At 40.4% G+C, this 14,737-nt stretch overlaps 1 protein-coding gene across 4 annotated transcripts in view; it reads right to left on the bottom strand.

Moving 5' to 3' along the window:
• The window catches only part of KLF12 (Kruppel like factor 12), a 568,201-nt gene extending 565,967 nt beyond the window's left edge, over positions 1–2,234 (bottom strand). For 2 of the 4 annotated variants that reach the window (XM_033949556.1, XM_033949557.1), the window contains exon 1: positions 2,088–2,234. Coding sequence is in view for 2 of the 4 variants with exons in the window: in XM_033949555.1 (XP_033805446.1) it covers positions 609–725 (117 nt within the window). In the remaining 2 variants the exon portion in view is untranslated. Of the gene's footprint in view, positions 1–608; positions 781–2,087 lie in introns of all 4 variants that reach the window. The other 2 variants (XM_033949555.1, XM_033949554.1) reach the window with 2 other exon arrangements.
• Between the last annotated feature and the right edge of the window lie 12,503 nt (positions 2,235–14,737).

Below are 14,737 nucleotides of genomic sequence, written 5' to 3'. Positions count from 1 at the left end.
GTGTTATGGAATGGAATCTACTGAAAGTTTAGCTCCAGGTCGCCTTCTGCTGTTGTGCACTGGATGTTGCTATATTACAGAAGTCCTCTGAGGTAGATATCAACAAAGTTAGGGGAAATATACAGTACAGCAGTATAATGGAGGAGGGGAATAAATGATGTCACACTTCATGTATGTTCCAGATTATAACAACAAAAAGCAGTGGATCTCTCGATGGTTTCCACTGGGCTTGGTTTTAAGAAATCAATGTTTTGTGCAAGGTTTAAGAAAGGAATGAATAGCATCAGGTTAACAGCCAGGGTTCAAATCCCGATCATGTTGTTTATGACCTTGAGCAAGTCAATCCTCTGTTACTCATGTACAAGTTATAAGCCCTTGGTGGCAGGGAATTTTCTAAGGTCCAGAAATGTAATTGGGCTGGTACATGGATTCTGAAATGGTGGGTAGATCTAAAACCCAAATTAATACTGGACTTTGCAACTGCTATCACTTTTATGTATGCTATATTCTGGGTTTAATAAAGTATGTTACAATCAGAAAGAATACACTTCTTTTTTTTTTTTTTTTTGTATCGTTATCACGTGATGTGTTTTTGCACTGCTGCTTACCAAAGGATTGCCAAATTCAGGGAATATCACATCCTTCTCTATATTTCGCTGTCCTCTAGAATGAAGCAGCCAAGGTGGATGTGCACATGACATTCCTCTTGACTGACAGATGTCCATGCTAGAAATGGGATTTGCACACACTCGTGTAAATATGACTGCCTCTTCTCATAACCTTAAGAGTAACAACCAGAATAAAAATGATTTACTACAAACTAGATTATCACCCGCAGTGGTGGGGGTGGGAAATCACTGCTGCTATACAGATATCCGCATTGTACTTTAGTGCTTGTAAACTATTGAGACTAACACTGGCAGCACAGCAAATGGTATAAAAAATGTTTATCCAGATTACACATTCCTCTGTACTAATACGTCAATCTGAACCAGGCTTTTATCAGCCAAATTAAAGCTCTGCCTTTGAGGCCATGCAGTACGGTAATCTGTATAACAATTGTGTATATATTTATGAGGACCTAAAAATATAACAAAGGACTTTTGTACCTTTTCCCCTTGTCACACACATTAAGAACACGATTCAACAAATCCAACATTTTTTTTCTCTCAGGAGGAGTAGCATTGTTGTTGTTTGGACAAAAGTTTGCAGAAAGTGCTGGTTTTAAATTTTGCATTAAAAAGAAGGGTGCACTGATTACCAACCTAGAAAGCCTTTGCACTGGAGCACCACAGTAGTGTCACTGAGGTCAGTGCTTAGGGCAAGCATTAAAAAGCAAACTGCGGCTCCAGCCTAGGAGATTAGACTGTCCTCAGTACTGGTCTACCTGTAAAATTCTCCCCTCAACTCAGGCAAGGTCCAGCTTAATTGAAAATAGCAGCCACAAGCCAGCCCTCTGGCTCCCTCCATGAACTCTGCACTGTTGCAACTGACAGTAACATCATTAGCGAGGGGGAGGGGGGAGTGCAGGGCAATGATGAATGCATAAGGCAGCAACTCCTTCTGCCAAGGGTGTCCTCACCTACTTAACCCCTTCCATCCCCCCACCCCAAAAATAACGGAATAGACAAAAAAATGAATAACAGGGAACATAAACTAAACAAAGCAGGGCAAAGAAGCACAGATCCTTCACAACACCTCTTTTTAATTTCAAAGTAACTGTCAGCTCTGCCACTAAACGATGTCATTCAGAATAAGATACATCGGAAACGAGGAGTTATTTGTTTTTGTAAATCAATCACCTTTTCTTTGAGGTCAAACCGGGTTATTTGCTTCCTAAAGATCAAAAGCTCTCCCACCATATACTGGAAAACAAAACACAGTTTACAGACGCTCTGCTCGAGACGCTAATACATTTATCAACAGCTGCAAAATTATGTTTTTCAGCAACATAATAACTAGTTGATTGACAAAGAAAACATTAAATCAACGACCAAAAAAATAAAAATAAAAATGAATGGGGCAGTCCCGCCAGACGTATCAAAGGCACATTTATTTCCATGAAAAGAAACAGAATAGGCACAGACCTGAATAGAAGCTGCAGAGCAGTAGAAACTGTTTCCTTTCCCTTATATAGAGTCTCCCTCTGCCTCTTTCTCACACACACATATACACAAGAGTCTCCCTCAGCTGCTCTATGCAGTTCTCAGGAAATGAATGGGGCACACAGAGAACTGTTGTACTTGCAAATGACTTACCAGGATCACATGATCTGCTAAATGTAGGGTGGGCCTGTGGGTGGAGGCTTCATAAACAAGAGAGGACAATATACTCTGAGCCCTACCAGAATGCATCGAATTACACAGGGGCCCTGTTCAGGGAGGCTTCCGACTGGATGCTTAGCTCACAAAATGGACAAAAAAAAAAAACAACAACCCTAAGGCAAGAGGCTTTTTTAAATGTTAAAACTAGCAAATTGTGTTCAATTATTTGATCTAGTAACAGACGGCAAAAGAAACACTTTATTGGTACGTAGTTTAGGGAAGAAAAAAGCCAGCTTGTCTTTGAAAGAAAGACCCTTTTCAAAATGAAACCTTCTTATACTGAGAAGTAAAAGAAAGCACCCCCAAGAAGCTTATATTTATCTCCCTGTTACAGAAATGCTCTAACATAGCTTTCCTGCACTTATAATATCATTTTAATATGTCATGTGCTAACCTTTCTAAGCTAACCAATTTATAGATAGGTCTCTCAAGCACAGATAGGGGCCTCCAGGTAAACACATGGCATATACCATACAAAAAAGCAGTTTGCAGATCTTACCCCCTACCCCACATCTGTAAAGCAACAAGAGTTAATTCCTTACAAATTTCAAAGTCATGCTGAATGACACTTTTTACAAATATTCATGCAAGGATTCTTTTAGGATCCTCACTAGCCTAGAATGCTGTGGCCTCAGGCAGGTCCGGCGTTAGGTGGGAGCAAAGAGGGCAGCTGCCCTGGGCTCTGTGGCTTAGGAGAGACTCCTGTGAACCAGCATGTCTTTCCCCTTCTATCCACACCGGTCTGATGCTATCCTTACCTTCCGTCACTGACAAAATCCAATTTTTGGTGCAGGAGGTCTCCAGCCACTGCAGCCAATCTGAACAGCCGCCTACGGCTCCCTTCCCTGCTTTCCTTTGCCCTGCTCCTCCCAGGCGGAAACCGGAAGTTACGTCATTGCGGATGGCCCGCAGCAGGAAAGCAGGGAAGGGAGCTTTAAATAGCGCTTCAGATTGGCCCCTGGCTGAAAGCCCCCTGCACCAAAAATTGATTTTTCAGCGATGGAAGGTACCTTTAATAGCTATAAGTTTTTTTAAGTACAAAATGGGGACTGGGGGAGGGAGTTAAAAGAAGTGTCAGACTGAGTGTGGGAGTAGGTAAAAGGGAAGAGCTTATAGGACTGGAAACAGAGGAGGAGGGAGAAGGGAAGGAGGGAGGTGGGAGAGAGATGGTGGGCAGTGATTTGAAAGGACAGAAGAGAAACAGAGAAGTTGGATGTGGGGTGGAATAAAGGAAGGGGAAAGATACTTGAAGAGAGGACTGTTGGGAAGAGAAAGGGAGAGGTTATAAATCTAGGGAGAGGTTATAAACCTGGGGAGGGAGGGAAAGATAGGGTGAGGCTAATTGGGAAGCAAAAGAGAGATGGTGGACCTGGGGATGGAAAGAAGGTAGAAATGTTAGGTCTGGGGATGGAAGGGGGAGAGAGATGCAGCATCTCTCTTTCCCTCTAACCCATTGTTCATCATTAAGGGGGAAGGGAAGAACACAATAGAAAAGAGAGGGAACAAAATGCTGGACCATTGGGAAAGAGGAAGAGAGTTGAATCCATGGGAAAGGGGGAAAAAATCAATATGTTGGAGACGGGCATAGTGATGAAAATGGAGCAAGAGAGGAGAACTGACAGGCAGCTATTTGGAGTGCAGTACGGGACCAAGTAGGCAAGCAAAAAGCGCGTGCCTGCCTCGTGCACCACTGTGCTGCTGCTGCTGCCGGAAGAGAGCAGGAGACTCGAGGCAGGAGCGCGGAAAGCGCGCTGGACCGCCGGTATGGCAAAAAAAATGTACCGGGGTGGGGGGGGGTGCCTGCCTGCCTGCTTTTCCCTTTGGGCTGGCTAGCTGGCGTGGGACTGGCTGGCTGGTGGGGTTGACTTAGAGCTGACTGGCTGGCTTGGGGTGGGTTGGCTGGTTGCCTTGGGGCTGGCAGGCATGCATTTAGGATGAAGACTTGAAATAACATCCAAGTTATAAGAGGTCTCTTAACTGAGAATAATGCATCCTTTATGATACTTCAGCCTCTTAATTCATTTTCTTGATGACAATTTTTTTGTGGGCTGGATAACTTGGGAAATGATCCATTTGTTTGTTAGTTGATTTTCGGTAATGGTGTTACCCACAGGTCTGCCTCTTTGTTTTTTTCATTTTTTTTAAATGGCACTGATATTTTGCGTGTATTATATACAAAAAATATCTTCAACGGCTGGGATGGTTTAGATGGGCTGGAGTGAGCTTTGACAGAGACTTCAGTAGATAGAACCTAAGCACACTTCCAGGCAAAGCTCTGGGTTTCTGGCCCAGAAATATCTAAGAAAAAGGACCATTTCAATTAAATCATTAATTTATAGAGCTTGTTGGGCAGTCTGGATGGACGATTCGGGTCTTTATCTGCTGTCATTTACTATGTTTACTAAATGCCGGTGTGAATCTTGTGATCTGCATTTAGAAATATGAGTCTATGATTTCATAAGTAAATACTTATTTAATCATTTCAGGCTTGCGAGTCTGTGAAAGGAACTAAACAGATCTGTTTTATTAAGAGGCTAGAGGTTGACGAGACAGCCAGTTAACAGGATGCCAGAACTAAAGGTTGCAGACAAGCTCTCAGGCAACCATCCTAGCTTAACTTATTGTATTTGACTAACTTCAAAATGAGAACAAATGACTTTGAGCAGTGGCATAGCAAGGGTGAGAAGCGCCACACATTCTTCTCCACCTCCCCTCCACGCTCCTTCCCCGTCCCTGCCACACGCACACCCCTTCCCTACCCCATACCTCTTTTAACTTCTCTGGCGTGAGCAGCGTTGCCAACTCGTTGCCCGCGTCGGCATCAGCTCTCCCTCTTCCTAGGCACAGGACCCAGAAGTGACATCTGAGGGAGAGCCGACACTGGCGCGAGAAGCAGGTTGGAGTTGGTGCTCGCGCTGGTTAAGAGATAGCTGCCAATTAAGCCAATCGGTGCCAATTAATCAATTAAGCTGTGTGCGCACATTGGCCATGCATGCTGATGTGCATGCACAACCTTAGGCATGATATACAGAATTTGGGGTACTGTACAGGTATTGTACATGTGCAACTGTAATATTTACATGTGCAAAACATCTAATGGATCCATCCAATTTTAAATTGTCTTTGACTCTAGTCATTTCACTGAAATATTCTCTCCCTCTATTTTATTCTTTATATGTATTCCGACCTTTGAGACCAATGCATACATGACAAGTTCATCCACTGTTATCCAATAAGACAAGAGTGAGTCAAATAGGGCCCTTTGACATCTGGATCATTTCCAGTCTTTTTAAGTGTATATCAAATGTAAATAAACTTGGAAACTACTCACTTTTCCCCTAGCCTCTCTTTCAGTACTTCCGTTCAGGCAGCTTGCATTATTAGATGGCATGAAAGTCCTCTTTTGTGTGTCCAAAATGATTTTCCCATTGCAGAGCAAATATCATGATATTGCTTGTGCTAGGGAGACTTGGAGGTCCCTATCTGCTTTCTGTTCTATATTTCTGTCTTTGAAACCTGCATTTGATCCTCTCTGTTTATTATCCCCAGAACCTGACATGACTTAAGCTTTCCCAGGTGCACAGCAATATTTCCAGCACAGCTCTTTGCCAATTCCTGTAGCAATATGAGCTTTTCACTGTGTGCTTTCAGTTCAATTACTTTATGTAAACTCAGGGTTTCTTTTTCACTTGCAGTAGCTCCCTTATAGGGATATTTCATCCTTTACTCGTTTTCACCCTGCACCTCCATGGCGACTCTCTTGTGTGCAATGGCTTAGAGTGTCTTTTTTTTTTTTCTTAGTGAAAATGATTTCCATATCCTGTGAGGTTTTTTTGTAAAAGGTAAATGCCAAATGTGTGTTTAATATTCTACTCAAAGTGCTCTCACCTCTGACTCCTCCTTCAATTTCAACCCAGACTATGGCTGAGTACTTCTGCGACAAGGTTCACAGATTTTAACCTTGAGTTCTTGACCAAAAATGCCACCGCCTCTCCCTCCTCCTGTCCACCCTGCCAACCCTCTGTCTCCTCTGCAGGCTTTTCTTGCTTCTTTGAAATCACTAAAGAGGAAACTGCCAATTTATTTTCTACTTCAGACTCACTACCTGTTCCTTTGATCCCCATCTATCTACTGATTCCCATCTCTCCTACTATCATTCCCTCTACCTGCTATATCCTTAACCTATTACTATCAACTGGGACTGTACCCAACGTCTTCAAACATGTTATAGTTACGCTGCTCCTCAAAAAACTCTTCCTGTACCCTACTTGTCCCTCCAATTATTGCCCCATTTCCTTCCTCCCCTTCTTATCCAAGCTACTTGAATGTGCTGTTCACCGCTGTTTTGTCTTTCTTTCATCATGGGCTTTCCTCGACCTGCTTCAATCAGGCTTTTGCCCTCTTCATTCTATGGAAACTGCCCTTGCTAAAGTTTCCAGTGACCTGCTCCTGGCCAAATCCAAAGGCTTCTACTCTGTCCTCATCCTCTTTGATCTGTCTACAGTATTTCACACTGTAGATCATTGTCTACTCATTGATACGCTGTTCTCACTTGGGTTTCAGGGCTCTGTTATTTCATGATTTTCTTCTTATTTTTCCCATTGCACTTTTAGCGTAAGCTCTGGAGGATCCTCTGCTGCCATTCCACTATTGATCAGTGTACCTCAGGGCTCTATGTCCTGGGACTTCTTCTTTTCTTCATCTACACTTCTTCCCTTGGTGATCTAATCTCCTCCCATGGCTTCCAGTACCACCTCTATGTTGACGACTTGCAAATCTACCTCTCTACACCTGAAATTTCTATGGGAATTCAGGCCCGAGTCTCAGCCTGCCTATCTGACATTGCTAACTGGATGTCTCACTGCCATGTAAAATTAAACATGACCAAGTCTGAACTCCTTATCTTTCCTCTTAAATCCATCTCTCCCCTTCCTCTAGTCTCTATTTCAGTGGACAATGCTCTCATTCTCCTTGTCTTGTCGGCTCACAACCTTGGAGTCATCTTTGACTCATCTTTTCCCTTCTCTTTGCATATCCAACAGACTGCCAAACTGTCTTGTTTCTTTCTCTACAACTTTGCTAAAATCTGGCCTTTTCTTTCTGAGCATGCTACCAAGACCCTCATTCACGCTCGTCACCTGGATTACGGCAATTTACCTGGATTACCTGGATTACTGCAATTTACTTCTTACAGGTCTTCTGCTAATCGATCTCTCGCCCCTTCAATCTGTTCAGAATTCTGCTGCACACCTCATATTCTGCTAGAGTCATTATGTTCATGCTACCCCTCTCCTCAAGTTGCTTCACTGGCTCCCTGTCCATTTCCGCATACAGTTCAAACTCCTCTTATTGACCTACAAGTGTATTCACTATTCAGCTCCTCAGTATCTCTCCCTGTACTTCACCCCGGAACCTCTGTTCATCAGATAAATCACTTTGATTGGTACCCTTTTCCTCTACTGCCAACTCTTGATTCCATACCTTCTACCTTGCTGCGCCGTATGCCTGAAATAACCTGTTTGACTCAGTAGGTCGGGCTCTGTCTCTGGTGGTATTCAAATCCAAGCTGAAAGCTCACTTTTTTCAAGCCCTAACTATACCAGATTGTAAAGTGCTCATATCTGTTTGTAATTCCCTCTATAGTCCCCTATCCTATTCACTTCATCAGTCCCCTTGTAATTCCCTACCTGAGTAGCATGTATAGATTCATCCTTTTTGTCCTGTGTGACTGGCATAATTAGATTGTAAGCTTTGTCAAGCAGGGACCATCTCTTGCATGTTTAATGTATAGCACTGCATGCATCTGGTTGCACTATAGAAATAATACATAATGGTAGTAATAGTAGTGTGCTGATGGGTGTGATTCTGTAAACTAGGAAAATGGGTGCACATATAGGCAATAGTTCCCATGTGTATGAACCATCAAAAGGGATGTGTTTGTTCGGAAGAATGGGTGTGCACTGTGAGATAACAGAAACTATTAGGGGCATAATCAAAAAACTAAAATGCCCATAAAACCACCTAAGTCGGCTGGTAGGTGGATTAATGAGAAAACAAAAAAAAAACTCTGTGGAGTGATGATGTTCCTAAATGGACTTTATTTGAAAGTGTCAAAGTTCCAAAGGTACACTGAAATCATCCACATAAAAATAAATCATCCACATAAAAGCCTTAAAGGACCTAGTCCGCTAGGGATACAGGACCCAACACGGTCCGCGTTTCGACAAAAAGTCTTCTTCAGGGGTCCCTGGGGGTCCTATAAAGGTGAGTACGTGGACCCCCCAGGGACCTCTGAAGAAGACTTTTTGTCAAAATGCGGACCATGTTGGGTCCTGTATCCCTAGCGGACTAGGTCCTTTAAGGCTCTTATGTGGATGATTATTTTTATGTGGATGGAATTATTTTATGTACCTTTGGAACTTTGACACTTTCATATAAAGTCCATTTAGGAACATCGTCACTCCACAGAGTTGGTTTTTTTTTTGTTTTCTCTGGATTTTCTTCTTTGTGGATATTTTGGGGTCAATTCCTTTTGTTTTTTGTGGGTGGACTAATGAACCATAGAGAGCAGGCCCTAAACTCATAAGTCACTCTAACCACTACATTTATGGTGGAAAGTGTGAGCCCACTAAAATCCACCCACAATCTATTGTACTGTCATATAGGTGACACCTATAGCCATAAATGCTATTGGAGTGATAGACAGGTGGGTATAGTACTGTAAACTTTGGAGGAGTTTTGGAGGGTCAATAAAAGTGACAGTGAAAGATGTGTATCAACAATTTAATAACACATACCACCCCAAGTTGATACCTAGAAATTAGCCTAAATGGAGGAAAAAATCTCAGATTCACCACTTAGGGAACATGTATCGTTCTCCCTAAGAATATATTTTGTGGTGATGAGTTTCTTTCATCGATCAAAAACCTCCATCCTATCCTAAATTGCTAATCATTAATATTTTATTTATTTTATTATTTTTTTGTTTAATGTTAGCAATATTGTTTCATTGTTTTAGATAATATCAATGATTAAATAAATATATTCATTAACAGGGGCCATTCATTCTGCGAGTTGTGCAAACTACGCGCTAAATGAAAAATACTAACGTAAGTTCTATGGAGGCTTTAGCGTCTAGAGTGCGCGGCATTGTAGCACGCGCTAAGCGCGCGCTAAAACCGCTAGCACACCTTAGTAAATCAGTGATCTATACGGTTGTATGCCCTTGAAATTTGGTATATTGTATATTGGGCTCACAAATAGACCAATAAAACTTTGGTTAAATGAACATAAATCAAGTATTGTAACTGAAACTACACAAGTGCCTATAGTGCAAAACTGGCTACATAATAAACATTAGATAGATGATTTACAATGGCGTGCTATTGACCAGTTGGAGCAGGGAAGGGAGAGTGGTAATCTTGAAAAAATAAAAAAAATAAAAATCTATTAATTTTCAAATATTAACAGTGCAATGCACAGGTATAAGAAGATATAACAAGTCAAGAAAAGCAAATTCAACTTACAGATATTCAAAATCAATCATTTTATCCCACCCACCCAACCAATAATTACACGAATGTATATACTCTTTCAATAACATACACATTATTTAAAATAATACAATAGCACAATCCCTCCTCCTCCCTCCCTCCCTCCCACCCTCCCACCCTGGATGTGTAAGGAAATGGCACAGAAATTAAAGACAAAAAACTATAGAGAAGTAATAAAAGGTGTCAATGGGCCCCACACCAATTTAAATACATTACTATGCCCCAACATCTCAGCATTCATTTTTTAATACTTGTAGCTGGAGCTTAAGTTCGCCCACCAAAAAGGAAAATTGAGGCGATCATAATTCTTCCAATTACGTGTTACCATTTGCATGGCTATCCCAGTCATAAATAAGAAAAGCCGGCATTTATAACGATCCATAGGGGGCTTAACATGTAATAATGTTCCACATATTACTACTTCATAAGTCAATGGAATTGATGACTCAATTACAACATTAATTTGACCCCATATCGACTTCCAAAAATTAAGTATCAAAGGACAATAGAACAGCAGATGATCCAGTGTCCCTATATCAAGATGACAATGCCAGCATCTATTAGATTTAGAACTGTCTAACTTTTGTAATCTAACCAGGGTCCAAAAAGATCTATGTAACAAGAAAAACCACGTTTGTCTCATAGATGCTGACGCTGTACATCTCATCCTCCAAGTCCAAATTCATGGCCATCGAGATGTAGAAATATACTGCTTGATCTCAATGCTCCAGATGTCTCTAAGACTAGATTTTGGCTTTTTATTCAAGAATTCAGATATTAATTTATATCACCGGGCGGCCTGATGTCCTAAGAAATCTGCTTGGAAGCAAAGAACCGTCAAGCTATAAAGATTTTTTAAATTTTACCACTCATTCATTCTGAATGGCTTGCTTCAACTTCAACCACTTATAATTTTGAGATTTTGAAATGCCATATAATTGCTGCAGTCATGAAAACTCAAGCATTTTCCCATTTGATATAACATCATCCATAGTACGTATACCAGCCTGCAACAAGTGCTGCCAGGCAATTTTAGACTCGCCAATTTGAATCTTGGAGTTTAGCCATAAGGATTGATACGTGTATATCTCTACTGGAATATCTGTTAATTTATTAATAAATTTCAAAGTTTTCCAGGTGTCCAATAAAATACTATTGTCCTTAACATATCTAGGTAACTTGATACTCAGCACATGAAACAATCGTAATGGGGACTTAATTTGCTACTCTAAGTACAGCCAATCCAAAAGATGTTCCATGAGCTCAGGAAGGATCCAATACATACCCTGACACAGTATATAGGCCTGATGAATATGAAGGTGCAGAGATGGATATATAAGTTAAAAATGTGGAGCCAGGAGGTTTAAATGGGGAATTAGAGTGGACGTCTCTATTCTAAATCAGAGTGTCTGATTGGATGATGTCATTAGTCAGCTGTTTCTTAATTATTTTAAAAAGGAAAGAAAAACGCCACTACCATCTTGACTCGATAAGACTGATGAGGTCAGATGACAAGGAACGGCTCTGATATGATTTTTATGTAGATCTTTAACTGAAATTTAGTAGGGGTAAGAAAATTTTAAGGGCTCCTTTTACTAAGGTGTGCTAGCGATTTTAGCGTACGCTAAACCTGCGCTTTGTTTCTAGAACTAACGCCAGCTCAGTGCTAGCGTTAAGGTCTAGCGCACGCTATTCCACAAGTAAAGCCCTAACGCACCTTTGTAAAAGGAGCCCTAAATGTTTTCTGTTGGTTTCTAGGGAAGGATCCTTGAAAAAGCTTTTATGTGAAACATGTTGGCTCCAACATCCCCAGATCAAATTAACAGATAAGTAATGATAATTTTTTCAAATTAAAATAATTAAGGAAAGTAAAGAATAGAACTTTGTACTATGTAAAGATTAGAACCTTGAATTACAATAAAATAATTTAAAAGGTGGTGAAAATTGAATGCCTAAAATTGAAGGACCAGTAATGATAATACACATAAAGCTTTACCGCTATGAGAGTATTCGAGCGGTGAATGGTGTTGCTGAGGTCCGGAGGATTTGAAAAGAGAAATATATAAAAACAAAGAACTGCAATAAAAGTGTGTTATGGACTTGGGAGGTGTTAGTGGATTTTATAAAAAGAATATGCATATTTACACAATTTAACTTAGGAAATATATGCATGCCAAAGAGCAGGTGTAAATGTATGTGCATAAATTTCCTGGAGTAATTTTGAAAGCAAGCATATGTATATACTTTTGTTTTGAAAATTTGCCAGTACTCTGACAGGGGAAAGTATGTTGTGTTCTATTTATGTGTCTGCACAATTATAAATTACCCGTAGCATAGGAACCAACTTTTAAAAATGATTATGGGTGCCAACCTCAACATAAATGAATGCTCCCTGATCAGAATAATAGAGTTTGCCCAATATTGGGGGTGGCCAAGTACCCACAACACCCACAAAGGTGATGCCTATGTCCCCTAACCCCCTCTTTACAAAGCCGCACTAGTGGCTCCGAAGCCCATAGAGATTTAAAGGGCTTCGGGACTTTTGCTGCACGGCTTCGTAAAAGAGTATTAGTGATTGCATTGGTCAAATCTATCTTCAGTCAATGGTACCTCCAATGCCATTCATTTTTTTATGATGATCTCTTGGTTTAATTGTAAAAACTGCATGATTTTCTGCCAGGTTTTGGAAGTCAATTGCAAATATGATATTTTTGGTTTGAGGAGTGGGGAAAAAATAGCATGGAAGAATATTTGTGCATGTAGAAAAAAAAAATGAATAATTGGCTGAGGGGAATACTAACTGCAGATGCCCATGATTATGAGAAAGGAACTGTCAAGAGTTAGACAAGATGAACAGGACGAACACAAGAAGAGGCAATGATCTGAAAGCACACACAAATCAAGCAGCACTGAGAGAAGACAGCTGTTCTTTTGTTATCTGAGTGCTGCTTGATTTGTGTATATAGAGCTTTTAGGGGAAGTGTGTAATTATCCCCTTCTAGCATCTACCCCTGATGCAGCCTAAGGGCGAAACGTGGCCATGTGAGGTTTGTGTTTAATAAATCAATCCATTTGATCTGCTTAGTGTCTTCTACCCATAAGAGTAAGATAAGATTTATCTTTGGATGTGCTTTATAAACAGAGTGCAGGATTACAGCTAGAAAATATGATACTTTTTAAGGTTCAAAATATACCTTTAATGGAAAGTAATACAGTAAGACACTCTGTGGTATCATCTTTTTAGCTCATTAGTCCATTAGTTCCATGTTTACTTGCTATGACCAGGTGCATAAATCTTTTCTATATATGTATTGTGGTATCATGAATGAAAGTAAACCTGATAAATGGAGCCACACAAATGTGAACACAAAACTAATATTTTATTAAAGTTGCTAAGTAAAGAGTTCTGCTCAGTTCACAGGTATGGGTGAATATAGACATAAATCTAGTCCTTAGATGTATGAACCTTCCCCTGTGGCATACTCCTGCAGGGCCAAAGTGTTTCTCTAAAACTCTTGCAGGACTGCTTGACTGGCAGGCTGAGCAGGATTGACAGAAAAGTGCTACTTGTTTTTGTACACCCAGTCAGAAAAACTGGGCCAGAATATGTTCCCGGTTTTTCTTATCCCCCAAGTAACTTCCTAACATACTTTGTTGATATCTTTATATATTCATATGATCTTTAACATATGACACTACTCCCCCTCCTTTTCTTCTTACCCTGTCTTTCCTGAACAGATTATAGCCCTGTATAATTACATCTCAGTCATGGTTCTCTGTGAACTACGTCTCTGTGATCGCCACTATATCCAACTCATCTTCTTCCATCACAGCTTCTAGGTCCTGAATTTTGTTTCCCATACTTCGAGCATTAGTATATACTGCTTTCTAGAACTAGATGCAATCAGATGTGATGACATAGTCCCATAAAAGTAATAACTAGTATATTAAATAATAGCGCATATTTGATCCTGTTTACCCATTACCCATTCTGTATCTAAAGGCTGTTCTGTTTATATTTTCTGTTGGAGGAGGCTCATTCTCATCTATTTCCTATTGGGCCATTAGGGGCTGATGCAAGGGCTGGAGAATGACAAAGGGGTAGGTGTGAGATGTGTTGGGGAAGCAAAATCATGCACTAAGGAAGGTGAAGATGGAGAGGCAGAGGGATGGAGATGGAGTTAAGGTGGAGGAAAAGCAGAGTAAATGAATATTAGAAGGAGGTAGGTGAATGGATGCTATGTAAGGATAAAATGAAGTATGGAAGAAAATGCAGGGACGTGGATGCTGGGGACTGTCCTATGTGACCGAATAATTACACTCTATGATTTACATTAAAAGGTATTTAAGAATGACTACATTTAAATGTGAAGTGAGAAATCAATGTAGGAGCTAGGGCTGGAATTGAGATGGAGCTTGGTTTCCCAGACAAAAAAGGCATTCCACTGCTCCTGATCTAGAACTTGTATAAAGAACTTTAACTGTATGAATAAAAATTTTCCTGGTGTCTCATAAGATCTGAAAACTAAAGCTAAAATTGCCAAAATCAATTCAACAAAGTTTGAAAAAATTTGGCAATAAAGATCACCATCTCATCTCACAAGATCACCATCATCTGGAGGCTTATTGTGCTGTTCTGCTCAAGATGGCAAGAAGAAATTCCATGCCAAGTTGTTCAATTTCTCTATAAATATATTAGTACTATTGCCTTGGTTAAGTATGAATTTTATGAGCCTTTTCAACTGCATTTCTGTATTGATTTGGGGAAGGAGATGATTAGCTCCAGAAGTAATGAAGTTTAAAGATCTGTTGGTAGACACATATTTTGAGAAATGGTAGTCTGCTTATTGCTAATTTTCC

The sequence above is a fragment of the Geotrypetes seraphini genome, chromosome 6, assembly GCF_902459505.1.
Source record: "Geotrypetes seraphini chromosome 6, aGeoSer1.1, whole genome shotgun sequence".
NCBI lineage: Eukaryota > Metazoa > Chordata > Amphibia > Gymnophiona > Dermophiidae > Geotrypetes > Geotrypetes seraphini.
The sequence above is the reverse complement of the archived record's forward strand: the minus strand, read 5'-3'. Positions and strand labels throughout refer to the sequence as shown.